This window comes from Colletotrichum fioriniae (assembly GCF_027942845.1).
Source record: "Colletotrichum fioriniae strain IMI 355084 chromosome Unknown scaffold_1, whole genome shotgun sequence".
NCBI lineage: Eukaryota > Fungi > Ascomycota > Sordariomycetes > Glomerellales > Glomerellaceae > Colletotrichum > Colletotrichum fioriniae.
In genome coordinates this window covers 6,988,621-7,016,585 of record NW_027076837.1, presented here as the reverse complement: position 1 = coordinate 7,016,585, position 27,965 = coordinate 6,988,621, and the positions used below count along the sequence as shown (strand labels likewise).

General features: G+C 53.9%; 5 protein-coding genes across 5 annotated transcripts; 2 read left to right on the top strand and 3 right to left on the bottom strand.

The window, feature by feature from the left end:
• Window positions 1–602: 602 nt before the first annotated feature.
• On the bottom strand, window positions 603–3,684 carry N0V96_001813 (uncharacterized protein; the record flags this gene model as incomplete). Its single annotated transcript, XM_053193037.2, has 2 exons — window positions 603–1,497; window positions 1,553–3,684. The coding sequence occupies 2 exons, from the start codon at window positions 3,682–3,684 to the stop codon at window positions 603–605; spliced, it is 3,027 nt and encodes a 1,008-aa protein (XP_053049568.2).
• A 5,875-nt stretch (window positions 3,685–9,559) lies between these two features.
• On the bottom strand, window positions 9,560–10,966 carry N0V96_001812 (uncharacterized protein; the record flags this gene model as incomplete). Its single annotated transcript, XM_053193036.1, has 3 exons — window positions 9,560–10,582; window positions 10,711–10,876; window positions 10,929–10,966. 3 exons carry the CDS (start codon window positions 10,964–10,966, stop codon window positions 9,560–9,562), a joined length of 1,227 nt encoding a protein of 408 aa, XP_053049567.1.
• Window positions 10,967–11,564: 598 nt separating this feature from the next.
• Window positions 11,565–14,183, top strand: mcl1 (DNA polymerase alpha accessory factor Mcl1; the record flags this gene model as incomplete). Its single annotated transcript, XM_065756325.1, has 2 exons — window positions 11,565–13,415; window positions 13,482–14,183. 2 exons carry the CDS (start codon window positions 11,565–11,567, stop codon window positions 14,181–14,183), a joined length of 2,553 nt encoding a protein of 850 aa, XP_065615565.1.
• Window positions 14,184–23,277: 9,094 nt separating this feature from the next.
• On the top strand, window positions 23,278–25,143 carry SFL1 (Flocculation suppression protein; the record flags this gene model as incomplete). The annotated part of the gene is made up of 4 exons (XM_065756324.1): window positions 23,278–23,513; window positions 23,567–23,665; window positions 24,047–24,258; window positions 24,314–25,143. 4 exons carry the CDS (start codon window positions 23,278–23,280, stop codon window positions 25,141–25,143), a joined length of 1,377 nt encoding a protein of 458 aa, XP_065615564.1.
• A 988-nt stretch (window positions 25,144–26,131) lies between these two features.
• N0V96_001809 (uncharacterized protein) lies at window positions 26,132–27,038 on the bottom strand (the record flags this gene model as incomplete). The annotated part of the gene is made up of 2 exons (XM_065756323.1): window positions 26,132–26,652; window positions 26,834–27,038. The coding sequence occupies 2 exons, from the start codon at window positions 27,036–27,038 to the stop codon at window positions 26,132–26,134; spliced, it is 726 nt and encodes a 241-aa protein (XP_065615563.1).
• Between the last annotated feature and the right edge of the window lie 927 nt (window positions 27,039–27,965).

Below are 27,965 nucleotides of genomic sequence, written 5' to 3'. Positions count from 1 at the left end.
TCATTCAATAGCCGTTATTCTGGCTGTGGGTTTGCCAGGGCGTCCATGAGCGATCGTGAAGATGCAAAGTCATCTAGCCTGCTGCTATGCTACAGATTGTACCGATGCTAAGATTAAGCTTTGCCTTACCCGACGTTCCAGCATTCGTCAAGACCTCTCCTTTCCATGTTCGGTCTCTCCAAGACACAAGACATGAGTCGGCCGGTCCTTTGGGAGCAGTATCATCGCAACACTACAACAAAATAAAGAATGCATACGCTCTGGAGATTTTCATTTCGTATCTATGGGAAATCTATCCCTGGGTATTGTCGGCCACGACTTGGGCCGAAAGATGGTGCAGATGACGCGCTTTGAACTGATGATAAGAGCAGCGGACAAGATCATCGATCCTAGAGCCGAGCAGCAAGTATCCATCCATCTGCCCTCCGCCCTCCCCCCTTCCCCTTCGACATGATGTGGCTCTTCTTCTAACATGATACAACTCCTTATGCCATGGTATTGAGACTAAGCATGAAACGTCGTGATGGGGTCATTCCAAAAAAAAAAAAAAAATGCATGGCCCTGCAGATACAAGTAACGGTACAAAGTCACGGAGTGACTTATCAGGCCAGACCGAGAAACTTAAGGGCCTTGCGGCTGTTTCCCTTCCGGACCTGATTCTTCTTCAAGAACATGGGCATCAAACGTCTTTCCTCGAGGTCTAGATCGCTCTCGTAGTCCATGTCGACGGTTAAGATGGATGCGGCATCGCCGACGGTCTTTCTGTCGCCTCGTCGTGACTTGAAGCGCCGACTCAGGATTGTTTCTGCAATGGAAGAAGGTCGGGCTGAAGTTCTGATGGAGCCTGATGCCCTATTCGCGGCCTTGCGACCACTGGAGGATGGCGGAGACATCGGGGGGCTCATAGAAGCCTGAGGGAATGCCGAGAAGTTCCCGGATTGCCGCTTGCTCTTGACACTACTCTCTTCAAGCTTCTTGCTTTCTTCAGGCAGGTAGAACTTGGAGATGTTGATCAGAATCTTCCAGATGGTGGAAACGAAAGTCGCAACTTCCGCTTCGGTTGCGGTGGATGTGAGAAGAAGGTTGGCCTTGGAAACCGCCAGCCCATCTCGCGAAGATGTCGATGCAGCAGATCTCGAACCCTTGGACTGGAGTGAGCTTGAGCTCGAAGCCAAGTCACTCACAGTAGAGATACGCCCCAAGGAGCTACCTCGAACATGAGTGAAGGGAAGTGGCTCCTTGGCATGGGCATCAATAACCTGTGCAACTTTCATCAAGTCGACGCCGACCAACTTCTGCAAAGCGAGGATGGTGGCAAGATGGTCCGGAGGATAGTCGAGAATCAGAAAGCGGACTTCGGAGTGCGCAGCAAAGAAAGTCTCGAGATGAGGGATGATAAGCGTCGCCAGAAGGTATGAGTTGGTGAAGGGGTTGTCTTGAGTCTGGTTGGCCAGCGGCTGTGCGGTGAAGGACTGCATCGCATTTGCAATGAGATATCTGAGCAGTTTTGTTAGTCAGGTGACGAAATAATCACGCAAAGCAAACAACTCACCGGAAGTCCAGCCTGCCGGTCCTTGAAACACCGCTCGACTTTGTGCCCAATTTTTCCAGCTGGCTGGTCACTCCAGAGACGAATGTTTTCTTGACGCCACGTTGCGCACCTATGGCTAAAATTTGGTCTATCCGGCGATTGTCTTTCCTTGGGCTTCCACCAGGCTCAACGTCCCGGAATATCGGCTTCCACAGTGCGTCCATCTCGGGAAGTAACGGAAAGTTGAATTGAGAGAACCCTCTTCCCTTGGGCGGGAAATAGATGTTCAGCACTGATCTGAGGGAGTTCTGCATGGCTACAGCCGTCTGACCGTGCACAGCGTTGAAGTCGTGGAACTTATCCTCCGACTCGGACACCGTGGGCGGAGGCGTATGCGCAGGCGTCGGCAAAGCTGATCTTATCACAGTCCGGGTAAAAGGCTGGACTGGCTTCGCTGTGTATGTCGGACCCTGGTAGGAGAAAGGATCGTACTCTTCTGTGCTGACCTTCGTCGTAGACGTGAACTGAGTGACTTCAGGTTCGGCCAGTTGCCATGTTGGAGTCTGTGGGGTCGATCTGTCGCCATCCGCAGTAGACGTTCCGGAGGAAGCAGAGGAAGGCAGTGTGACTGGATAAACACCTTCTCTGAAAGCTTTGATCATGTATTCTAGGATGGGGTCTGGACTATCGTCCTTGAAGTGGATGACTAGATCCTCATAGAAAGGCAGTACAGGTCGGAATGGCGTCTCATTCAGTTCGACATCTTCGGCATCGGTTCCTCTGTCGACATATTTCGACCTCGACTTGGTGTGCCGACGTTTGCGTAACCTCTTCTCGGACGGTGGAGGGGGAGGCAATGCTTTGTTGACTCCCCTGTTTGGCCTGGCTGCTTTGACATAGATTGTCTTCGGGCCTTCGACGCGCTTGGCGCTACTTTCGCGTTTTTCGGCATCTTCGATGAGTTCGACTACCGACACAGGGCGGCCCTCGGCCACCTTTTCTGCAGCAGTCTTCTCAGCGGAAAGCAACAATTGCTCAGTGGAGGGCTTCTCATTGTGACTTTTCTCAGCAGCACTTTGCTCCTTAGGCTTAAGCCGCATGAGAGTGTCCCTATAGCGAGAGTTGCTTCGATGGAGATGGCTGATCGATTGAGATCGCTTCAAAGTCCTGGAAGAGGCGGATGATTTCATGCGGACAAGTGATGCTTGTTCAATATATATCGGCTCTGTCGAACGGATGCTAAAGACGTCAGATCTGGGAGATGCCACGTCGAGAAGAGCAGGAGCGTTGGGTGAAGAAGATGAGGATACATCATCCCGCTCATATGCCTCGCCCACACAGCTTGGAGACCGAGGTGGAGCAGTGACGATGGGTTTCCCGTCACTATCAAAGCCTTCACCGGAGACTCTTTCGAGCTCGTCGAAATTCGTGATGGCGAGTCTGGGTGTTGGGCCATGATATTGAGTGGCAGCCTCGACTTGTCCCTCCTCCTTGATATGATCTTCACTGAACTGGCCACCAAAGACGTAAAAGGATGCCATATCACCAAAAGTATCGGCGAAGCTATACATGGGCAGGCTCATGCTTCTCGGGCGTGGACGGCCGGCGGAAGTGGTGAGATCGATGTCGCTGGAAGGCTGTAAGTTTGCAGTTTCCCGGTCGAGAGCATCGGCAGCACGCATAGCTCTGGTGATGGGGTCTTCGCTCATTTCCTCCGAGATATCAAGGAATGAGCCGCTTGAGTTGACGGGGTCCTCGAGGCCGGCAACGCCACCTTTAACAAGGTCGTTGAAGATTGCTTCGGCTTTGGATATATCCCCCTCTGTCTCATTCCGAGAGATGGCTCTGATGCAGACCGTCTGCGCGCTAGGCGTGCCCCCGTTCATGAAGACCAGTCTCTTACGCTTGGGGGTCGAATCCTTCAGAAATTCCAAGGCGGTGTCCCTTCTCTTGGTGACAGCATTGTGGACTCGCCTAACAAACTTGCGCGCTTCAAACGGCTCGTCGGGGCTCTCAGGTTCGAGAAATTCCTTGACGCTGGGGAGGATAGCAATTTGCGATGATGTAGGTAAAAGACGGAGCTGAGTCGAAACGAGGTCGTGAGGGCCCTCGAAGGCGACGAGGCCGCCATGGTATTCGGCAGGCTCGGCCATTGAGGATAAGTCGTCCGGGAAGACGGAGATAGAAAGAGGCGTGGAGACCGCGAGTGGATGAGCTGATTATGAATTATGTTGTGGTCGTGGGGAGGAGGTGAGACGAAGCGTTCAAGTAGCGCAATTGAGTGTATTCGATTGTCGGAAAGGTCTTGTTAGCGAAGTGAAGAAAACGTCGATAAAAGGCGGAAGGTGTGAATCAGTGCAACCAGTTGCCGATTCTCCCACGTTGGCCAGCTTCGTCCAGGTCAACAGCAAGAGCGGTGACGAGCCGAAAAAGAGAAGAAAAGTTTGGATGCGAGTAATGGAGAAACTCAACGGCCATCGGGCGGGAAAAGTATGATGGGCAGGTCTGGAGAGAATAAAGACGTGTAATGGAGTAGACGTAGACGTAAGCGCGGCCGGCGGCACAAGGGCCAGAAAATGTGGCTTGGGTCTATCGAGTCGATGTTCCTGATTTAGGGAGACAGGAGAGAGAGTGGACAAATAGTTCGCGTTTCCAAACTACGCCCCAAGCCGCTAGTCCAGTTGGCAACGACGAAGTGGCTTCCCGGCGAGAAAAAGGGGATGTAAGGTGGAAAAAATGACCGGATGTCTGGGACGGGATGGTGCGGTAAGCTTGAGGCCTTGTTGGGGTTGCCTAGATGGAAAGATGCGTCGTCTTGTCCGGATGAATGAACCATGAAATCAGGTTAAGGCTATACACCTTAGCCAAGCATCTTATGACCAACTTCCAGTCCAGTCGTGGTGCAATCCAATGGTGTGCTGCGGGCTGCCAGTTCTTGATTACCTTGGGCACCTTACCTTCCACCTGAGGAAGGACTGGCTGGGGCAACGGAAGGCGGCAGACGGCAGGAAGCAGGAAGCAGGAAGCAGGAGGTGTCGTTGAATGATTCCTAAGGTTCAATGTAGGTGACCCTCGTGACGCCGGAACGCTGGAAGCAGAAACGGAGGCGCACCAAGAAATGAAATTGAAAAGGTGAAGACGAAACGGCGCGTCTGCTCTCAGTGTGGGATATCGGAATTGGTCTTACTTCGCCCTTGGCCAACGCTCACTAATGAGCTAGCTTGACTGCGTGCGTCCCTTAGTAAGACGGTAGCGTTCAAAGACACTTCAGGTCGAGATGAGTGACTGGTGCCAGGTCTGGGGCGTTTAGTCGAAAGGTTTGCGCTACTTACTACTACCTACTTGTCTACCTTACGTAGAGCTGGAGGCTTGAAGTAAGCTCCTCGGCGCCTTCTCCCTGGTCGTTACTGATGGCTTGAGACTAGTATTCAAATCGATAATCCGATTTGACCTCAGCGTCGGGTGTCGCAGAAGCCAGTCCGTCGGCGTGTCCAGCTTCGGGGAACAATGGCAGACTGATTTGGCAGTTGTGCAAGCCGCCGTCACTTGCATCATTGATCGGCTAAGCCATGTAGCCGTTTGACGAACCAACCATGGTAGTCTCGTATCGACGGTATCAGTATCTGAACGTTGCAACTGCGGGCTGCTAGCACGACGAACGAAACAAGCGAAGCGAATGTAACACAGAGTCTACGAGCCCTCTGGGCTGACAGCTTCCTACTGCGTACATAGTGTACACAGGAAGACTAGGTTCCTTGCGGGTGAGGTTGCGACGAGTCTGCGTCGGACAAACAAAGTTGACCAAACAGAAGCCTCAACTTCACCCAGGGTGAACGGACTGACCTACTGCGCAGGAACGTGAGTGCAAGGCAAGGGTTGTATTCATCGCCCAAAGGGACGGGGGCAAAGTTCCCCATGAATGCCGTCCCATAGTGCCCGCAAGGCAAGATACGACCCATGCTCTCTGCAAAACCACAGGGCAGCCCGTGCAAGAGAGAAACAAGAGGCAAGATCGGGAGGTTGAATGGCTTAGGAGGCTGGAACAAGGGACGCCTGGATGCGGCACTTTGCGATGATGGATGGCGTTCCTGCAGTCTGGCCACTCAGCTGACGGATGGAGTGGGAAATGGGTCTCCGAGACGGCGGCTGGCGGGGGCCTCTCGGGTGGCTCAGGGTTCAGGGTTCACGTCAGGCGGGCAAAGCGTGGATGAAGCAGGGGCTGTGAACAGGGGTACATGTACTCGAAAAGGAGCCTTGCCGTTCTGGGCGATCGACGACAGGCCTCCTGTTAGTCGGGGGAAAAGGGCCAATCGGCAAGGCAGGATCTGCTCTCGCTGTTTGCTTCCTGCCAGTTCCTGCTTATTTCCATGCTGCTTACGGAGTACCTTTCGTTCGTTTCTCACCAAAAATTCCAGCGAAATATGCCTACAGTAAGGTAGATTCTCACACTCTTCTGTTTGCCCTTCCGCCCCCTGCGTCCTGCCTTTGCACGACATACACGTGTCTGCAGGGAAATCCTGTTCCTGCATAGGTTGCGTGACAAGGGCTGTAGCCTGTTCGTCTGGAAGCGTTCCTCGGACCTCATCTCACCTCTACCTGTCATATGGTGTTTGACAAGCTTATCATGAGACTCGAACATTTGCAAAAGGCCGCTGTTCGAATGCCGCCCATCACCACCTCAAGGTAGGTTTCCTCAAGAAATTGGGCAAATTTTACCATCGATAGGACAAATCTCGACAGAGTTTCACGTTGGAGCCCCCTTTGTGCGTCGCAGAACCGAGGTATTCGTCCTCAGATCCCCGACTCGCGCCACCAATCCAACTCTATCCCGCATAGTTGCTCCCTAGCCAGAACTCTGTGCCATACTACGAGTCTACGCGCTCCTCCTCACTCGCCATCTCCACACGCCGTCCCAGTCTACCCGAGTTTTCGCTCTTTTACGAGCAATTAGGTTGGCCAACCGTGTCACGGACACGCGTGCAGTCCACAATACGAACAGTTGCTGTCGGCATCGGGGAATAACCCTCGTGCCTCCCCATCAGTCTCTACTTTGGCATGGTTGGATTACTAGAAGGCATCTGAGGAGACAAGTACAAGGAGGCAAATATTCTACGACACCAGACCTAATAGAGTCTTCGCATGGATTCGTCGCTTTGCCTCCAAAAGATTCACCTCGACTTTACCTACCACAACTTATGACCCGTGGTTTCAGTAACAAACCCGCTCCGTTCATAAAGGATGGAAATGCAACGGATATTATTAGACTCTATGTTCCGGCAAAAAGCCATTGGCTGCATGGACCTTGCTCTTCCTTGGGCGCCGGCAACATGCCTGCATAGGCGTCAATATGGCCTACATTATCGTCCATCAGACTTATCATATGGGTCCCCGTCAAGAACCTGCGCGCGTAGAATGGCCTCCACAGAGATAGGCACGACAGGAAGCCTAAGCCCAGGTGCTATCTGACATTGTACGAATCGACTAGCAGATCAGCTTTGTGCTCATACAAAAGCATACCAAGCTGCCTCGCCATTCTGGGATGCAGCTTACTTCTTTGCCCCCCCTTAGGCATATTTGTAGGTCCTTTCACTGTTTACTGACTGCCTGCGGCCGTCCCACACAAATTGCTTTTTCGTGGGCAAATTGAAGAGGGATCTGCCAGCCTTGATTAGCGCCGCTCCATATCCCAGCTGGGCAGCAGATCGATCTTCGATAATCCACAACGCGGCGCCTCTGGGGCCTGTCCCGTGTTCTCGGATCGCCAGGCAGTACGTTGCTCTAAAGGGCTGGTCCAGCCAGGCTTTGAGAGTTCCCCACCACCATTTCATCGTCGCCCTTTGAGTCAGTTCCTGCAGTAACGGGACAACTTTTGTCATCAGAGGGAGCGGTGAAGGGCTTGAAACAGACTAAATGCGGCCTTTGTTGTACGGCAGACAACCTGAATCGTTGAGACGGCGGCCACTGATCACAACGTTGCCTCGATTGGGACTACGCCAACCGCCCTAGACTCTTTGATATTCCCCACCACGTTTGCATAAGCTGTGTCTTGCATCACCTGCAGCATATGGTCTTTGTGTACCGCTTTTCCTGCATGACAATTTTCCGGCGGCTCACAGACTGCGCTGCACACGTGCACAAGTTTAGGCTTTCAACGAATTCGAACGCGTCACGAACCCCACGCCTGGCATCAGCGATCTAGACAGGACGTCTTGATAGACGCGTCGTAGGCCTTGAAAAGAAATCAATGCGTTTTCACTCCGCGTCAACGTATCGGCGGGACCCAGCAAGCCGAGGCCACGGAGCGGCTAAAGTGTCTCATCTATAGCCGCACTTGGGGAAGCCTAGATCCCTGATCTGCCCGTGCGGTTTGATGGGAAATGTGGAAAACGAAGAAAGCAATCTCTTTCCGATGTCTGTGTTTCATCTGTTGGCATGAGGTACCGAGACCTTTCCATGGCAGTCTGTTGGTCGATCTAAAGGCGTCTTTACCTGCTGTCAAGAGCTTCAAAGTTCGAGACTCCCGCGGCTCTTCTGGTTGCACAAGCCCTTCCGCCGGCAGTCTTAACCCCCTGATCCGTACATTGATCGCGGCCGGATTGAAGAAAGGCCCATAGCTCCCCAATCTTATCCAGGATTCCCTTGGACGGACAACTCAGCTCAAGCTTGGCTGCATCGTAGTTCTGGCCCATCGCCACTTTTTATATTGCGATAGCCCAGGCTGGCAGCCAGGCGTCACCGTCTTTCGGTAACCTCGCATGCTCGCACGGGCTGGCAAGCTATTGAAGCCACTAATTTCTCTTGGCTATTTAAGCAGATGTGCTTGAATACGATGCAGCCTCTTAACCAGCCACGGGCTTTCAAGTGGCACTTGCTGGCGTAAGTCTTGAGCATCGTCCGTCACCGTGGACGACCTAGTACGGCGGGCATCGTTCGGAAGACTGAGCCGGGTGGCCGGGCCGCCAATAAGTGCCGAGCACGGAGACAGCCCCCGAATTTTGGGAACTCGGACGAAGAGGTATGCGGATTTGGAGACGGCGTTTGAATTATCGTTGGTATGGGGTCCTCTGTAAAGTGGCACGGGTGCGCCAGACCACGGTGGAGACCATCACATATCACGGCAGCTCCCATGAAGCAACACGTGGAGCCCATCCGAACCAGTCATTCTAGTCAGTTTTGTCTTGATGAAATCGGCGACAGGCCAGCGGACAAGATACGCCACGGATCGACTGGCTGCATGGAATGTTGCAGATGTCGACATACACCGCATCTCCCGTCGAAGAGAATATTAACATCACTTCGAGAAGGATGTTGATATCCGTGTCCTTGGCACTCTCAAGTGATCATCAGAGACCCATGTAAGATTCTGACAGTCTGCCACGTCATTTGAACCCTTGCTTTTTGTCCGTACGGCTTTGTGAATGTGATGCTGCCAATAGAACCTTTCTAATGAGAGACTCTCTAACAAAATTCACTATCTCGGGCAGGCCGAGACACCGATGGCATTGCGGCAGTATGGGTGAGGCGGTAGTGACGAGCACACGCACGATATGATGCTCTCTTCAAAAAAACAGATCGTCTTCGGCCAGGAGGAAAGGTAAAGCGACCAAGTTAACGAATCAGTAAGATCACCAAACGGCAGAGAACATGAGTGAAGGCCACAGCACACATTCTACTGCGTCGCCGTCTGGCAATAGTGGAAGTGGGGATGAGATCTTGGTGGTGATGTGATAGAAAGCCATTCCTCAAACCCGTTGAGTGGTGTTTCCAGATAGAAATAAGTAAACCTCACATACCCCGGACTTGAAACACTCGATGGGCAGACTACCTTTAGTCATTATGCATGTCCTGATCTCCACGCCTTCTCGAGAGCTTGTGAAGTGTACGGCGTGGTCACATAACGTTGTCAAGCTCGCTATACTCGGGAGGGACATAAGACATTGCTTCACAGCATTGGCGTGAAGATACGGCGGCATCAGAATGCAAATCAAATTGCAACGCCATTTCACCTCACTGACTAGACTATACTTTTTAATCATCCTCCATCAGCGCAGCCAACTCTGCTTCCTCTTCAGCCGTCATTAAAGGCTCCTTATCATCATCCTTCTTCTCCTCGTCGCCCTCTTGTCCATCAACAGCCTCAGACGCAGCCCGGATCTCCTCGACCGCCGCGTCCAACCCCTTACGATCAAGAGGCCACGTCCGCAACGTACAGTCGATACCGACACTGCAAAGCACATCCGTCGCCGCCGGCGACGCTGAACCCCGCAGGACGACGAGGTCGGTGATCTCGTCAAAGTGAGCGTCGAGGAGGGCGTACAGCTGGCCCGACGTCCGGTCCCAGACCTTGATTTGCTGGTTGATGCCGGCCGTAACGACCCAGTCCGGCGTGAGCGCCACGGCGCGGACAAAGTCGCCGTGCTCAAAGGCGTCTTCTGCGGAAAAGGACTTTTCGCGGAGGAGGCATTTGGCCGCGCCGTCGGCGCTCGCGGTCCAGAGGTCGACGTCGTCTCCGGTGACGTCAAAGAGGACTTTGTATACGCTCGTTTCGTGCTCTTGGATCGTGAGCTTCTCTTCGCCCGCGGTGGCTGCGGCTTTCTCTCCGGCAGGCTGGTCAAAGGGAAGCTGCGCGTACGAGTCGAGCGTGATCTTCCACCGGCGAATGTGCGGATCGCTGCTGGCGCTGACGAGGACGATCTCGTCGGCGGTGCTGAGGACCGGGTCGATGGCGAGGGACTGCAGCGACATCATTGTGGTGGTCGGGTCCTGGAGGACGTGCAGCTTGCGCCCTGCATCGGCGTCCCAGACGATAATCTTCTTGTCGGCGCCGCCGCTGATGAGGATGGTCTTGTCGCCGAGGCGGCCGCAGACGAGGGCTTTGACAAAGTCGGAGTGGCCCTCGTACTTACGGCCTGGGCGGCGCGTCGCGACGTCCCAGGACCAGATTGCCTTGTCCCAGCTGCCTGCGAAGAGGGTGTTGCTGGAGGCGCCGCCTGTTGCGAGGCATGTTACCGGGACGGAGGGGCCGGTGTATTTTGCTGTGGTGGTTCGTGTCTGTGATGTGGTGAGCCCCTGAGTTTGAAGAGACGATCCGCTCACTCTAGCATTCTGATGGAATGGATTCAAAGTAGCCAAGGAGTAAGAACCAGGGGAGTCCCGCTGGATATATGAGAGAAGCTTACCTCGGTGTTCACTTTGGATACCCGTCCGCCAGACTCTGCGACAAAGACGGAGTTATTGGACTTGATATCCTCGATGACGGCCAAGAGCTTGGAGGGCATGCGCAGCGGGTTGCCAAAGGTGTTTCCCTCCTTCTTGGCACGCTGCTGGCGCTTCTCTTGCTGAGTGCTGTATAACTGTCAGCAATGCTCTTGGTACCCTCGTTTCAAAGTACGCTTACTCCGTCTCGAAGAAGTTCTCTTGGTTGGTTGACTCCATCTTGAGGGGTATTTCTCACGATCGCCAACTCCTCGAACCGTTCCTCTTGATAATTGCGGGGAAATGCGCACACGTAGTTCAGTATTGAGAAAAACGGACGACCGAGTCGGTTTATAGGCAATAGAATGAGTTTTGGGAATTCTGATGCCTAATCTAGGTAACTCTTCATGTCGCCCACTTTCACTCACAAGCTGTATTTCTCATCAATTCTGATGCCTGCAATGCATTTCTGTGAGTAGACTGACAGGCCCTCCACCTGTCACCAAGTGGTCTCACAATAGCAAGAGACCGCAACTGAAGAAGTACGTACCTGGCGGGGTTCGTTCAACGACCCCTGTCCTGCGCCTGTCAAAAAGTTGCTTTAATTGAATTCGCGACGCGTCTAAACGCGTCCCTCTCGAGTGCCTCTGTCCCACCATCACCACATCCATTCTGTCAAACACTCATCTCCAACCACACGACACCAATTGACAATACCACGACTCTTCGATCGGTCAGCTGCACTTATCACCCATAATCACCATTCTTTCCAAGACAGAAAGGGTTCCAAAATACCCATGAACAAGATCTAAACCACATCCCACACACCAATCCCGAAATGGCCTCCTCTCTCGCCCCGAAACCGCGGCCGAGGCCGGCGCACACAACAGGAACAACCCGTCTCGCCTACACTCCTTCAGGTGCCCGCCTTGTCACCGTCGGCTCCAACAATACGATCCGCCTCTACCGCACCCACCACGATGGCGAGCCGTTCAACATCGACGACTGCCCCGAGCAGAACTGCGCCGTCGCCGCATCTGACGCTTTCTTCGTGGTCGGCTCAGAGGACGGCACCGTCAGCGTCTACTCGGTCGAGGACACTACTTTCGAGCGCTTCCTCACACGCACCTCCCTACCAGTCCGAGACGTCGCTCTCTCCCCCGACGCAAAGTGGTGTGCCGTTGCCAGCGACGAGCTCACGGTCAAGGTCGTCGATACCCAGGACAACTCTCGCATCCGCGTTCTCAAGGACCACGGGCGCCCGACGAAGCACCTAGCCTTCGACCCCAAGGGCGGGCTCTTGGCGTTGGCGTGTACAGATGGAGTCATCTACGTCTACTCCATGACGGCAGAGACGCCGGAGCTGATCCGCAAGGTGGACGGCATCATTGGACCTCTCGACCCCGAATCCGAAAACTCAGCCAAGATCGTGTGGCATCCAGACGGAAGGGCATTTGCGGTGCCTACACCCATGCACGATGTTCAGGTCGTGTCCAAGAACGACTGGGAGAAGCAGCGGACGTTTGCCAACGGGCATTTGGGTGATGTCACAGCGGTGGCGTGGTCACCCAACGGCGCGATGCTGGCGACGGCAGGCAAGGACGGGAAGCTCTTGATCTGGGAGACAAAGACACAGAGCGTGATTCAAAAGTTTGACTACAGCAACGTCATTGACATCACATGGCATCCCAAGGACAACCTGCTGTCGTTCACGACGTCCGACGGCGAGGTCTACATCTACCCCAACCTCATCACGGAGCAATTCTCCAGCTTCCTGCAGCTGCCTCGCCAGCCCGCACCGTTCATCCACGATCCCCTTTCCGAGATCTCCAACAACGCCAGGAGACCAGACGCCAATGGCAAGGCTGCCATCCCGAGCCGGCCTCGCCGCGATTCCCTGGGCAGCCTTGACTCCTTCCTCAATGGCGAAGACGGCTATGATGACGGTGATGGCTTTGTTGTTGACGATGACGGTGCTGGTTACTCGACGGGGCAAAAGAGGCCTCTTGATGCCGGCGGCGACGACGGTGATCGCGCGAGCAAGCGCCGCCAGCTCGCGCTCAACTTCCATGAGGCCTTCCAACCAGGCTCGACCCCCTGGCGCGGAAACCGCAAGTATCTATGCCTGAACATGATTGGCGTCATCTGGACGGTCGACCAAGACGGCCACAACACCGTGACGGTAGAGTTCTACGATCACGAGTTCCACCGCGACTTCCACTTCACAGACACATTCCTCTACGACAAGGCCTGCTTGACGGAGCACGGCGCCCTATTTTCATGTCCACCACAAGAAAGCACGCCCGCCACCATCTTCTATCGCCCACACGAGACGTGGACGCAGCGGACAGACTGGCGGACCGAGCTGCCCAAGGGCGAGGCTGTAGTTGCCATGTCATTGAGCGAGTCTTTCATCACAGTTACCACAACCGCCAACTACGTACGCATCTTCACCCTCTTTGGAGTGCCGTACCGGGTATACCGGCCCAAGAGCACACCCATGGTCACTTGCGCCAGCTGGCGTGACTATGTCATCACGATGGGCAACGGCCCCGTCGGCGCAGACGGCAACGCCCGCCTCCTGTACACGATCGAGAACATCAAGCGGGACGAGATCTGCCAAAACGAAGACACCGTCGCACTACCCGATGGCGCGACGTTGCAGAGCGTCTTCTTCTCAGATGTCGGCGTAAGTTTACACACCCCTCCCCTTTCTTCCTTTCGGACATAAGAATGCAGTTTCGCTGACAGGCAGGGTACATCGACTCAGGATCCTTGCATTTATGACTCGACAGGCACTCTTCTCACCCTGCTTCACTGGCGGAAACCCTCGCGCGCCTGCTGGGTGCCCCTCCTTGACACAAAGCTTCTCCCGCGTTTAGCGTCGGGAAGGAAGACGGAAACCTACTGGCCCATTGCGGTAGCCGACAAGAAGTTTCACTGCATCATCCTGAAAGGCGGGGATCAGTACCCCTACTTCCCGCGACCGCTGCTGTCCGAGTTTGACTTCTCCGTGCCACTCACCTCCGCCCCGGCCCCGGCTCCGGACGCGGAGGGTGCGGAGGGAGAGAACGGAGATGACGAAGAGGACGAGGGTCGTCGCGAATCGCGCAAGCTGGAGCAGAAGCTACTGATTTCCGGCATTCACTCGGCCCAGTTGCGCGACCTCATTGACCACACCGATGCTACGCACTCTCAGAAGACGAGTCTGGCGCGGCTGGAGCTCGAGCTCGACAAGACGCTGCTGCAGATGCTGGCCATTGAGTGTCGCGAGGGCGAGGAGCGCGGCATGCGGGCGCTGGAGCTGGTGGGTCTGATGCGCGATCGGACGGGCCGTATGGTCGAGGCGGCGGGTAAGGTTGCGGAGCGGTACGGACGGTCGATCCTGGGTGACAAGATCCGCGAGATCGGAGAGCGGAGAGTCAGTGGGATGGATGTTGATGATGGCGATTTTTAGACTTTTTCTTTTTTTTGGTCATCCATGGCCTTGGATGGTCGCTCGGGAAGGGTTACTCGGGAAGGGGGCAACCCCCGTCACTCCCCATGTCGGGAATTGGGTTTCATGGTTGTTTGGATGGGTCCTTCCCGTCAGTATAAGGAAAGGCGTTTGGATGATGATACGATAGTGACTACTTGATGGTCTGCGTTTGTCTTTTTTTCCAACTCCGCAGACGTGAAATGAATGACTAGCTAATATAAAGGCGCTATCCGCACGGATAGAGGTTCTTTTTTCTTGCTTTTGGGGGGACCATCGTCGTCCATGTCGTGTTCCTTGTAAAATGTCTAAAATACGGAGTCGCGATAGAGAGGTATGAATAATACGAGGAAGAAGAGCGTCGTGTTCTCCGCAAGGGAGGTAAGATATCACTGGGGAAAAAAGGCGGAGATCTGTCCGTATCATGGTTTTCGCGTGTGTGTGTTTTTGATGAGGACGTGTCGCGGTTCATCTCCCATACGTGGAACTCTCTGCAGCACAGGCACAAGGGCGGCACCCATGGCACCGGTCCTCGCGGACATTCCGAGCTGATGTTTTCCTTGGATCAGAACGTAATGTCGATATTTGACTTTGAATGGATTTCTTCGCACTCCCTTCCTTAGACATTAGGTTCTTCCAGAGAGTACCCATCCAGAACTTAGAAGGGGCCCCTGGATCCCCGGCCTCGAACGGCATAATGTCGGACGTGATGGGTGCATAAGCCCAAACACTCACCTCAACCCCCCGGATCCGAGACTCCTCCGTGGGAAAGTAAAGCAAATCCGAAGACGAAATGGACCAAAGCGAAGACTCGACCACAACACGTATCGACTGGAACAAACAAGAAGAAGATGTCCACGTGTCTCTTGGTTGGGTTTGGGCTTCCATCCTCGTGCTGTAAGCAAGTATTTCTTGCGGGACCCTGGTCGAGGCATTCGCACCACCACAATCTCAACTTCTTTTCGATTAAGTTCAAGATTGAAAGATGTGTTGTCCCAAGCCATGCTGCCTTCGTGTCATGGTTCTCTCTCGGCAGTCCAACCGAGACGCCATGGTCGTTCTTGGAAGACTGTCCCGAATTCCCAGCATCACTCTTCGTTACCGTGTGCGCGGGGACTGTGGAGGAGGAGAAGCGGAATGGGCGGCAAGGCGCGGCCCGGATCCGGTACACGGTGACTAGAGCTTGGAGGTCGATGGTGTATCCGTCCCATTGCCTGTTGTTTTTAGAGGCCTAGGTGTCATGTTTGGCCGCGAAGACGGAAAAACATCATGCTAGTGTACGCACCCATCAACGCGTTGTGGGACGCCGCCATTTGCTTGCATGCATGTTGTCGTGATTGCGACATGTTACCCTGTCCTATTTGCAGAACAGCCATACCGTAGTAAGACGTAGGCTACCCGCGGGATCTGTCCGGTGCAAACTAGGCAAGGGGGCGGAAGGATGAACAACCATACCCGGAATACGACAGGGGAATGCAAAAATTAGAGTTCGAGTCGAATGGGGTAGATCTCGGTCGTGGGGTTCTTCTTTGGCTTCGGATGTGTCGTTCCACGGAACCAGTCACCATGCTGGTGTAGAGCAGGCTCTTGGAACTAGTCTGCTCTGGGCCTCAATGCGGTACCCAAAGGTGCACAGCGATTTGCTTGTTGAAGAAAAATTTCAGTCACTTGAAGATGAGACGAGAGGGACACCATGAGCTCTGGGTTGAACAATTCTCAAGGGGCTCCCGGAAGCTAGTTGTATGAGTCGAACTTCTAGAAGCTTGGCGATTCGCCGTGAGACGAGCGTCGACGTTACATCTTCAACGTTCTTCAGACAATAAGAACGCTTACTGCAGAGAGAGTTCGCCGGACCCGGGTCGCGTTACATCAAGAGCGGACCATGGAGATGGCCGGGGCCCTAGGCACAGGTGGTGGTGTACGGAGTAGGAGAGCCAGTACTGGTCGAGAACAATGTCGGATCGACAACGTTGAGGTGCTCGATCTAACAGTTGCCTGTAGCAGCTTAAATTCTGACATGATGAGTGCGTGGTCCAGCAAAGTGTCCGGTAATCACACAAGGCTGGACGGATAGCGGTTCCGCTGAAACGTTGGGACTGCAGTTCGTTCGCTCAGGCCGCCATCCACAAACTCCTTCGTTTGGAAAGAAGTCAAAAGCTGGTGCAGGTGGATGCAAAGAGCTCTCAGGAAGGATTAGAGACTTACCGGTTATGTGGCAGTAGCAGTCCGTCGTCGGAATGACCTGAAAATGACGCTCGCTGGAGGGCACCATCCACAGGCGCTTTTGAGATGAGGAAGAGTTTGCAGATGCGGATGTCGACTTGTAACGAGGTCAACGTTTCTGCGCTGAAATCACCCCCTAAACCTTGTTTAGCTAAGGGCACCCGAGGCTCAAAGGATGCGCCAAGACAGAGCTGAATGGCCGTGACATCTTGTGTTCAAAACGGAAGAGTATAGCAAGCTTTGAGGCGAGAGCCGGAGGAAATAGTCCCAGGCACGGTTGAAGACAGTTTTGAGCATGTGAATGTGACTGTGTCTGGTTTCGCGGGATGAGGCGACACAATTGTACTCAAGGACCGAAATGCGTGCCGTGAGGAAGCTGCTTCTAGTGCTCAATGCTGACTGAGCGACTGGGGGAGGGGGTTGCATTCCATTTTTCTTCAACGTTCGGAGGCACCTTTGTCTTGGCCCATTGCAATGCAACAACTAGCTGGTAGCTTCGCATTTTTTGCAGGAGCTTCTAAGACGAGTGTTGTCCGCGGTAATAAACGTGACAAGCACACGTCGTCGTCTGGATTTGGACCAGGGCAGGGGTTGGAGGGGAAATTCAGGGCTTTTGCTCGACGCTTTGTCCCTCGGTCGACTATGGCTGGCTGGCTGGCCCCTTGTCGGCCCGGTCCATGGTCTCCAGCTCCTCCTTTCACCTGTCGACGAAATGTTTGCTGTGATAATCCAGAGGCGAGGGAAGGCGTGAATAGCGAGACATAAATCGGATAGTCTGCGGAGAATTTGGTATAAAGACGCCGATGTCCTCGGGCTGGCGCTGGCTGATTCGATATTGAAATTGAGGTGCTAACGAACGATGGGCCATTTGATGTTGAGTAGGTGCAGATCCTTGTTGTCGCAAATCTCCTTAGCCTCCCGTAAGCACAACATATGGTAGACAAGAAGCTCTCTGATCGCTTGTTAGTGACTTCCTCGCTGCTCATGTCAGCTCTCAAGCAGGGTACAGTAACTAAACAGTTTTCGTGGCTGTCAAGTCCATCGGGTACGGCACAGGGGTCGGCACATGCCTGCTGAATCTTGATTATCCAATCTTGAATCTGCGCTTCCAATTGCCTCCTCCAATTCACCATGGATGGCATGGATCCAACCTCTTGAGCCCTTGGTTCGTGATGAAGGCTGTCACGGCAGGTGATCAGCATCTCCAGAGCCTCCGGCCAAGAGCAATGCGATGCTTGTTCAGATCGTATTTTGACCTATAGGTCTCTGTGCGTTCCTCCTTGACACGGAGTGATCATTGCGTGTGTACTGCATCAACGGGCCCGATTGTCAACTAAGGCATCTAGGCACTGAGCCCACGGCCATTCTGCTAGGGTGGCCGGCTGGAGGCGAATGGCTTGAGTGTCTGCCCTAGCCTTCTCGCGCGGATTGTGGATATTATCGCGAAGAAGCGAAGCCGTTGAAACAGAAGTGCACCGTCTGGCCGGTTCGAATCTTCCGCAATTCCTGGACTGGCTGTGGCCCTGCGTTAGCTGCCACAAGCACCGCACCACCGCTAGCTCGAACCTTTGGTTAAGATGACGGCCTGCTTTGAGCGGCGGGAAAGCAAGCTTCATTGGGTGAGTGGCAGAGGCCATCATCACGCCACGGTAAGACACAGGAAGCAAAAGGGCTTGCGCAAAAGCCGCTCTGAAGCACTTGCGTGGTCAATTTGATGAGGACAAGCTCTCCACATGCCACATACTGGACCGTTCGCAGTACCACAGAGCACAGGCCCGAAGCGAAGACAGCCAGGCACAGTCGGTTTCCAGGATAGTCGACAAAGCCCACGGTTGATCGAGATTTCACACTGCTCTTGGGAAGCAATGCAGCTCCCGACTGGCTTGTTGGTTGTAAAAGCATCTGCTCGTGTCGGGGACTAGGCCCTGGGACGGGGAGCTTGGGGACCTTCGGTTCGGTAAGAGGCCCGCCAGTTTCGCTTGTCGTCTCCCTGCCGTCGAACGGACACAGACGTGACATGTAGTTAACGAACCGGCTTCTTTAGTTGGACAACGGATAGGCTAGGCTGGTGCTGTTGAAGCAGAAAGAAAGCACAGAGCATCTCGGTAGCAGCATGATCCAGCCCGCACGGCTTGTCGGAACCTGGCGTGCCCCAGTGTTTGCTTCTGCGTCGTGGTGGTGGTGGTGATGGGTAAAGGGTGATGGTTGTGGTAAGGACTGAGAAGAATCTGTTCCCTCTCATTTGGGTCAATCGAAACCTGATACTGACCCTCCAGCTGCAGCCGGCCAAAAGCTATCGGAGGGGGTCTGCCTCGCAGTTTTGAGCATCGCATCTCATTCTCAGCAGCAGACGGGCTTGGTTTGCTGGGATGGTGTCGTCTCCACCCACACCCCCTCCTGGTCGCGGCCGCATCTAGGCATATGGGAGACGGGGTTGGCTGGAAGACTATGATTGTCGCAGATGGCAATCTTGTAGCTTCCTGGACCGGGCGATTGGAGAAGAGATCTTGAGCTGCATGACTGAGACAGCGTGTCAGAGAAACGAGGAGTTGGGGATCGAATGACGGGAAAAGAAAGCAAGAACGGACTTTAGGGTGGAGAGGACAGTCTAAGGGGCACGGGAAAGCGTGAACGGATACATGATGTGCATATCATGGCGTATCCGAAGGTGACATGCTGGGAAATCGACAGAAACGTTGGATCCGTTGTGCCTACGTCCAGGCTAATGCTAGGGGAGTCGGTTGAGATAAACAAAAAGCACGGTCCAGAAAATGACTTGGTGGAGGATGAAATTGAGGTGCTGCGTTTATTCGAAATGTATGGGAGTGAAAGGCCGCTCAAACTTCAGCTCCAGGCCCCTGAAAATGGCATTCAATCGAATTAGAAAGGACGGCGAAGGAACGAAGCTGAAAAGAAAAGGCCCAGAGATGGGCTGCGCAAATAGGAATCGAGACCACATGTACCGAAGAGTCAAGCCCCGTGGTGTCTGACTGTTTGTTTAACGGAGGTATAAAGGACACGAGGCAAGGAAAAGCAAGGCAAGTTAAGGTAGGAAGGTGTCTCGTGCCGACCCTTCCCAATACCATCGTACCCTGAGGTGTCAAGTTGGAAGGAACACATCTCCATTCACCTTAGCTCACCTACTGGTATCTTGTGTACCTCAGTACTTGATTGAGGTATCCAGGGCACTACCTGCCTTGACTCTGCCTTGACTGGTACGGGACATGCAAATACCTTTTCTTTCCTTACATCCAATGCTAGCTGCCAAAGGTACGACACTACGTACTTGGTAGGCAAAATATGCGAAGCTTACAAATCAGAGAGAACCAGTATAACGGGATACATTGCTTGGTGAGGGTCTCTTGGTACAATGTTTCCGACGCGGGCTGATGTCTTGGCAACTGTAAGTCGACAGTTGACTCTAAGAGCTTCAAAGCTATGGAGAAGCAGACGCGCAGCTAGGCCAGCTAGGCAATCGACAAGCAGGTACGCCAGGACCACCCACTTGATGCCATGACGCCGGCTCCGACCAGCGGCTGAGTGGAAGATGTGTTGCTAAAACACAGTCGAGTCGACGGTCCAACATCCGGCGGTCTTAGGGTTCCTTACGGGCGGGCGCTCCAGAGACCGGGCCGTGTCTTTTGTACGCCCAAGATAGTGTACCTCTAGCTCGCTCATCATGGCTCAAACCGTCAATCGAACTTCTTGTCCAAAGCAACTGCAACCTCATGTAGCAGTTGACCTGCGGTCATGCGGCTGTCAATGCAGAGAGTGCTGCCCAGGCCCCAGAGATATGAAGTTGAATATGAGAAGCCGTGTGGTACTCTCTATTTGTATGCATACCTTAGGTACTCGATGGGACACCTAGCAGGGCAGGAAACGGCAGCCAAGGACAGATAGGCGCGGACTAGGCTGGACGCAGGGTACTTGATCCGACGTCACTCGCTGCCCTATCTCACTACCATGTCTCCGACCGGCGTCGAAGTTTGTACGACACTGTTGCGGACCCTCATTCTCATCAGTGGTAATAAGAGACATGGTCTACCTGATGTCATGTAGCTCTTTGATGCTCAAGGTATTGTGCGGCTGAAGCTCTTTGTGCTCCTCTAGACTGGTGGCCATAAGCAAGTGACTGTGACTAAGAGTATCAAGAGCTTCGCCAATCGAACGTCTGGACTGTTACCTGGAGGATGGGGAAATGGCGATTTCCTCCCTGCCTGCAAATGTACTTCATCATAATGTTTGACGCGTTGTGAATTTGAATTGCATGATAGCAAAGACCTGGCAAAAGAAGAAGCAAACTTGGCCAATTTTGGAAAGAGTCTCGTCAGGGGTTCAGACATCAGGACTTTGCATTTCATCTCATCTTGACGGGGCTTCAACGCCTCTTCGATTCAGATTCATGGCGCACGTAGGTAGCTACATAGATACCTACCTACCTTACTACGTCGACAGACGAGCCAAAATCTGACGCTGAGCGGTACGGGATCCCGGCGGACGCTATCCATCTCAACGTGCGTTGACTGCCCACAGCAAAGAATACAACACAGGTGTAGGTATCCGTCCATACTGACAGGCACGGGATGATACATGCAGGAGAAGAAGCCTTTGAGACTTTGAGTAACTGGCTGGCAGCTCATCCATCGGCCTTAACCTTGTTCCTTTGACCCTGTTCCGGAGAATGCCACTAGGGACCCCAGCATCTACACCCACATCCAATTCCCTATGGGAGGGGGTGCGCCTTGAGATCCCAGCGAGGAGAAATCGGCCGTCGACCACCCCCTCCAGCCATATCCACCCACCCATTGGATTGAATGTGACCTTTTCCTGCTTTCCCACCTGTCCATTCCCATTTTCAGCTGGCGGGGACCGGACACCCCCTTCCCCCTTCTCTCCTGAGCTTCCACGGTATCTTCCATTCCACATCTTCTGTCCTGCCGTGCCACCTGCCGTGTTGTGAGTAGCAGCGTGTGTATGTGTGTGTGAGCGAGATGAGAGAGAAAGAGAGACAAAGATAGCGCGTGTGTGTGCCTATGTACGAATATGTCCCGTGTTTTTTTTTTCTTTTCCTTGGTGAGTGAGATATCTGGAGTGGGATAGGTAGGTAGGTATCTCATGCCTGAGGTGAGGTACCTAAGGTACTGTACGTACCGGAAAGAGTGATTGCTCGAGGTGGGAAAGAAGAACTCAGTGACCGAGCAGGAGCTCTCCCGTCCTCTTTTTGGTACTACGTATGTACTTCGTACCCCTAAATTCGCTGCTGCTGCTGCTGCTGCTGCAAGGTAAAGCGACCTGGGCCCGCCCCATGCAAGGTCGTCCATCTCACACGCCCGCGGATGCCCTCCCACCCCCCTCCTTCAGCCCAATCAGCAAGCTTCCATCAACAACGACACTTTCCCCGACCTGAACATTCTGAACATCCTCACTTGGTGCTCCTGGTGGGACGGGCGCCACACCTCCCTCCTTCTCTCTCCCACTTTCGGCCATTTGACATTGGATACCTAAGATCCCTTTTTTTGATTTCTATTACTTTCGCCTTCTCCTTTTCTCCCCCCCTCTCATTACATACAGATACTGTTAACGTGCTTGGGCTCAGCAATCAAGCTACACAAGAACCACTCGACGCTCGCACTTCTTCTCCCACACATGCTTCTTCGGCTATCTACTGTCCTTGCTCCCTTTCTTGCTCCTTCAACCTTGACCCGAACACGACAAAAGGTACCTCCAAACTTTGGGTTTACCAACTGACTGACACCTCGACGCCGCAGTTAGACCGGGGCCACTCACAAGCTGACTGCTGGATCACAGTCTAAAGTACACGCTACCTTACACCATCCCGCAATTCTTGTGGCACTTGCTCTCCTTAATCAGGCCTTCTTTCTTCCTGTGTTCTCGCAGATCCAACCGACTATCGATCTAGTCGAGCCACTTTAAACCTTCGCCAGCAGCAGCACAAGCACCACCATCAGCACCACCACCCACCCCCAGTCCCCCGTCCTTGTCCCTCATTCGTCGTCATATTTCCGGCGGCCCTGGCCTTCGGCAACCCTTCTCCTTCTCTTCGAACTCTAGAACTTCGACACTTCCACTTCCATTCTCTCGCATCCCGCATCCCTATTTCGCTGAGAGTACCGCCACCCATCTGGACGAGGAGAACACCCCGAACCTTTTTCTTCAACTCTGCCAATCTGGACACATTCCAGCAGATCCATCCGTCTACCTAGCAGTCCCCCGACGTTGGAAGCCTACCGGCAGCTGGAACAAACACCTGCTGCTGTTTAACTTGCCTAGCAGATTCGAACCGCGGCTGGACACTCCAATCCCCAAACCGCTCACCCACTCGCGCTCGCCTGCTTCAACCATCGTAGCTGTCGTTTCCCGCCAATTCAATCCAAAGGAAGCCTTCTCGCCAAGCTGTCGACGGGCCTGGAAGACACCACTCGACACCAGGATCAATCCTAAATAATCACTTCCGACCCCGACCCTCCCGCGATAGACTGATCCTATTGTCTTTCTCTGCGCGCATCGCTGCAGAACCCGCCCGCATCGCCTTTACCGTTCTGCGAAGCCATGAGGTGAGACAAGCCCCTCAACCATCTCTTCAAACCCACCGCGACCGCCCTTGATGCCGCTCCAACTCTTTCTCCTGTCTTCCCTGCCATTCTCAAAGCCCGCATTCTCTTCGCAATTTACTGCGCCCTTGTCTCTAGAGCTAACCGGATCCTTGCGTCTTACAGAGGGGATGGCCACAGTGACTGAGAGTCCGCAGAGAGCTCCTCTGCCTGCTAACGGTCATGCCGATCTGATTCCGAATCGCATTGTACCTATCCCAACCCCGACCCCGACCATCCAAATGTCTGCTCCATCTCCCGGTGAGCCTATGGAGATCACCTCCTCCCACAACGCCAGCACTACCTCTCCTTCGAGCAAGCACAACGACACGGACGCCAACGGCGCATCCAAGCACACGTCGCCTACAGACCAATCTGCGAATAACTCGATCGCCATGCCCGCCGCGCCCGCAGCAGCGGCCGCGGCTGTGCACCAGCCAAAGATTGTGCAGACAGCTTTCATACATAAGCTGTACAGGTGAGCAGGAACCTAGAACGTTGTTTAGTAGAGATGCAGCTAACACCGTTCAGCATGCTGGAGGACCCAAGCATACAGCATCTGATATCATGGTCGGCGAGTGCTGAAAGCTTCGTTATGTCACCGTCTGCGGACTTTTCCAAGGTTCTCGCGTAGGTTGACACGCTTTCGAATATATCCTTCACCTACTGACTACCGACTAGACAATATTTCAAACACACCAACATATCCTCGTTTGTCAGGCAATTGAACATGTACGGGTTCCATAAAGGTTGGCTAACATCTCCTTTGACCACAAAATGTCCCACGCTAATTGAGGCAATAGTGAGCGACGTTTTCCACACTACAAATCCCGAGACCGCCTTGTGGGAATTCAAACATGGAAATGGCAATTTCAAGCGAGGCGATCTTGTTGGGCTACGCGAAATCAAACGACGGGCTTCACGCCATGCTCTTGTTCACCGAGAATATCCCAACTCAAAACCGAGCCCTTCCCAGCCTGGAACACCTGCGGAACCGATGCCTCCCCCAAGCGATGGCTCTGAAATGCGAATGCCAGGACTCGAGCATACGCTGTACGACCTCAGCATGCGGCTGCAGAGAAGTGAAGAGAATGCCCATTACATGCATATCAAGCAGCAAGCGGTGATGGAAACCATGTCACGACTGCTCCACTTCAACCAAGAGTTGTCGAGGACGGTGCTCAGCCTCGTTCCTAGTCCCGAGAACCCAGTGCACCGGGATGGTGAGTTACATCTCTTGCGGTCCACGTAGCTGGTAACTAATACTACACGAACCAGTTCTGAATCTGCAATCGGAAATGGCAAGACAAGCCGACATGCTCCGAACTATTGATGATCCCCAGGAGTCGCCATTCTCGAGCAGCCGATCATACTTCACCAACGTGGAGAATGCACCGGTTTCGCCGCGGCAGTTACCCCAAGATGACCCGAGACGAAACGCGAATCTTGCTGTTCCCCAGCCCAGAGGGCAGAATTTCTACCGGCCTCCTGTGCCTTCGAATCTTTCGATCAGCACGCGAAGGCCCTATGGCTCCATTGGTGGTGGATCGGTTGGCGGTGGTTCAGTGCCACAGGCCTCATCTCCCTTGCGGGGGGCGCCGCCTCCACCTCCTCCGGGGCCGCATCCCTTGGCCCAGGTTGAGCCGCCTCCTGGAAGTCTAGCAAGACGTCACACATCGGCAGATATACGGGCACACGGCTGGCAGCCCAGTGCTCCGCCGCCGTTTGCTTCAGGGCCTCCATCAGGACCGCCTTCTGGACCTTGGCCATCTTCGCCCAGTCGACTCGCGCCGGAGGACCAGCGCCTCAGGGAGTCGTTATCCACATACTCGCTGCAAAACGCGACCCAAGTACGGCCTCTATCGCGACCGACCACACCTCCTGGCGCGCCCTTCTCGAATGGTGGTGGTGGGGATACCTTTGGCAACTGGTCATGGAACTCGGCCAACCGGGACAACAAGAATTTGGCCATTAGGGACCACTCAGGGCCACCCACGCGTCGCGGAAGTATGGCGCATATCCTCAACCCGACTGACACGGCTGAACGGGACGACGAGGACGAGGATCCCCGAGGCGACGATGATCGGAAGCGCAAGCGTATGCAGTGAGCAAAGCAATTGCCTTCCTCTGGGTCATCCGTTCAATCTTTATGCATGGCACACTCCTCGGACGCGTGCCCGTACATTCCTATATCAGATAGACACATCTATCCGACGATTTCCTGGAAATACTCCTTCCATTGTATAGAAGAAAGGTCGACTACACTCGGGTCAGTACACGATTTGCACAGATGCATATCTACAACCAACATTTGAGGATCGAGACCCGAAACACACACGAAGCCAACGGCCACTACATAATACGATTCACCCACGGTCGACCTCGACTTACAACCGGATTTCTCAACCTTTCACATCATCGAAAAGTTCAACATTGATATCAACCATGTGTTACTTACTGCGTCACGGCCGACTTGCGTGAAGCAACTACGTACTATAAACCAGCACCCCTAGTAATTCAGCGTCACAATGGCGTCTCATCAAACAGAACAAGTGCGGATCCTACATCTCATTTCACATTATTCACTCTCGGATGGAGGCTGTGTATTTGCGGTCGGAGCTCAGGAGACGGGATACCCAAGGGACGTTAGGCGGCAAGGTTTGTTAAGATTTGTCCAAAACTGTCCACATCGGGTGTAATTGGCGACAGCTGCATTTGGGATGCGAGAGGAATGGGGAATCATTCATTATAAAAAAAACGTGTTCACATCTGACTATTGAGGTATTTGGTCAGGAGCAGCAGCTATGTGTGGCTTGTAAATGACCTGATGGCACATGCTCAACGAGCCTTGGCTAGATCTAATGCGAAGATGCAGTGACCAATACTGTGACAACCAGCCAATCTGCGGCAGTTGTGTGATTCGACAGTTTCCGAGACTTGTTGCTGATGCCTACCGCACATGCAGTCCCTGGAGGGTCTCAAGGGATGAAGGCGGCGTTCTTGGCGAGATGATGTCCCGGCATCTCGGGCTAAGGGAGTCGCAATGTGTCGCCGATCCGCAGTCTGCTCTTGTCATGTGCGGAACTATGATTTCCCTTATGCCACTGGTATCTTTTGAGCGGTTCCGACGCCGCCTTCTCCCGCCGCCGCCGCCGCCGCCGCCATCTTGTTTTTCTTGTTTTCCTTATTCCGCTTCTTCTTGTTCCTTTTCCGTTCCCTGGTGGCTTCGTCTGTCTCGGGTCGCTTATCGGTCTCCTCCTCGGCGGGGTCTACCGCCGCTATCACCTGGATTGGACTGGGGATCTGAGCAACCTCCTTGCTGTCTTGGTTGTCGTCGTGGATTTGATCTTCCGTGTCATCCGATCCGCCCTCGCGCATCTCGATATCGCCACGTGCCGCCGGGTGTACGAGCGCCTCGGGTTCAGCAGACTCCTCCTCCTCCTCCTCCTGACGGACTTTGGTCTTCTTCTTCTTGCTCTTTCCCCAGCTGCCTCTCCCTTCCTCTTCATCGCTTTCGTCCTCTTGTAGTCTGCGCTTCTTTGAGCGCCGCGGCGGCGAGGGTTTTCGGGTCGTCTGCTGCGCGACCTCCTCCGCGTTTGCTGCCGAGGAGGCGGCGGCTTAGGTCCCGTGTTGCGGCGGAGGTGGTCTCGTCCGCTTTAGAGGTCGCGAAGCCGAGGCCCGTGTTTGGGTTTTCGAAGCGGAGGTCTGCGTCGTCGGCTTGGGTGCGGCGGGTGGAGGACGCTGTTGGTTGTGATGCGGTGGTTGTTATGGTAGGTTTCGACATTGATGAAAAGGCACCTGGCGCAGCGGCGTTGCTGGAGGTGGTTTCTGATGTGGATTTCGAAGAGGATCGTGCTAGAGAAGGGTACTTTGCACGCATAGAGGTGAGAAAGGTTGCTTGTTTTGCGGAGGCGAGGGAGATGCGGTTGTAGAGGGCGTTGAAGTCTGCCGAGGCGGGGAGTTTGGGCGCTGCCGCGGAGGCGGACGGCGATGTTGGCGCCATTGTGTGTGTATGTGTGGGTGTTTGTTTGCAGATGGTGTTGATTTCTCGACGGTGTGGCGATTATGTGTCTCTGAGTGCTTCAAAGACTCGAGGTTCTGGTCACACGAGTGCGTTGGCGATCTCGAGGTTGCGACAGGTTGAGGCTGTTGACGATCGGCGTCTAGAAGATGCACAGAAGCGACGGGAAGGACGACTAAAAAATTTGGGGACTGGGGGAGTTTGTTGGCTCGTGCTCAACGTCTTATCGTCGTCTATCTTAGCGTGGATTTTCGGGTGCGCGGGCCTAGAAAATCGAACGAACAGGGGGAGGGGAGGTGTTCTTTGCTGCGGGCAGCGATGGGTGCAACCTTCTCCACAAATCGAACGTTGAAGGATCTTTTGCAGCGTGACGAGCAGGAGCGGGCAATTTTCGTGATGTCGGCCCCGCTCCGGGTCCGGGCCGAGAAAGGGGACGGTCCGGAACGGAGGATGGTAGTGCATTTGATGCAGGTCCCAATCCACTCTATTGACAGCGGCCATATCCTTCTTCCAGCATCATTTTGAATCCCTGAGTATTGTTTGATTGGTGAAGAGGATTTTAGGATCTAGGGATGAAGTATATTTTGGTGGCGTATTGATGGAGCCGAGTTCGGCTAGTGAATAAAACCTGTATATCCAGAGTGCTGGGGCAACCTCGGGATATGGCTGACCTGCATAGAACCAAGGAGGGATAATCGAAGACGGAAGGGCGAGGTGGCTTTTATCCTAGGCCCGATAAGAAGGGTGGTTCTCAGGATCCTAAATCGCACGCCCTTTCGAGCTGTCGCGAGGGACTCTGGAATATCATGAGGAATCGCTTGCGATAGAAAGTCCCTTGAATGGTATCTTTAGAGCAGCCCCTCAGTCAATGCGGAATCTCTGAAGTTGAAAGGGTACTTGGCTCTTTCC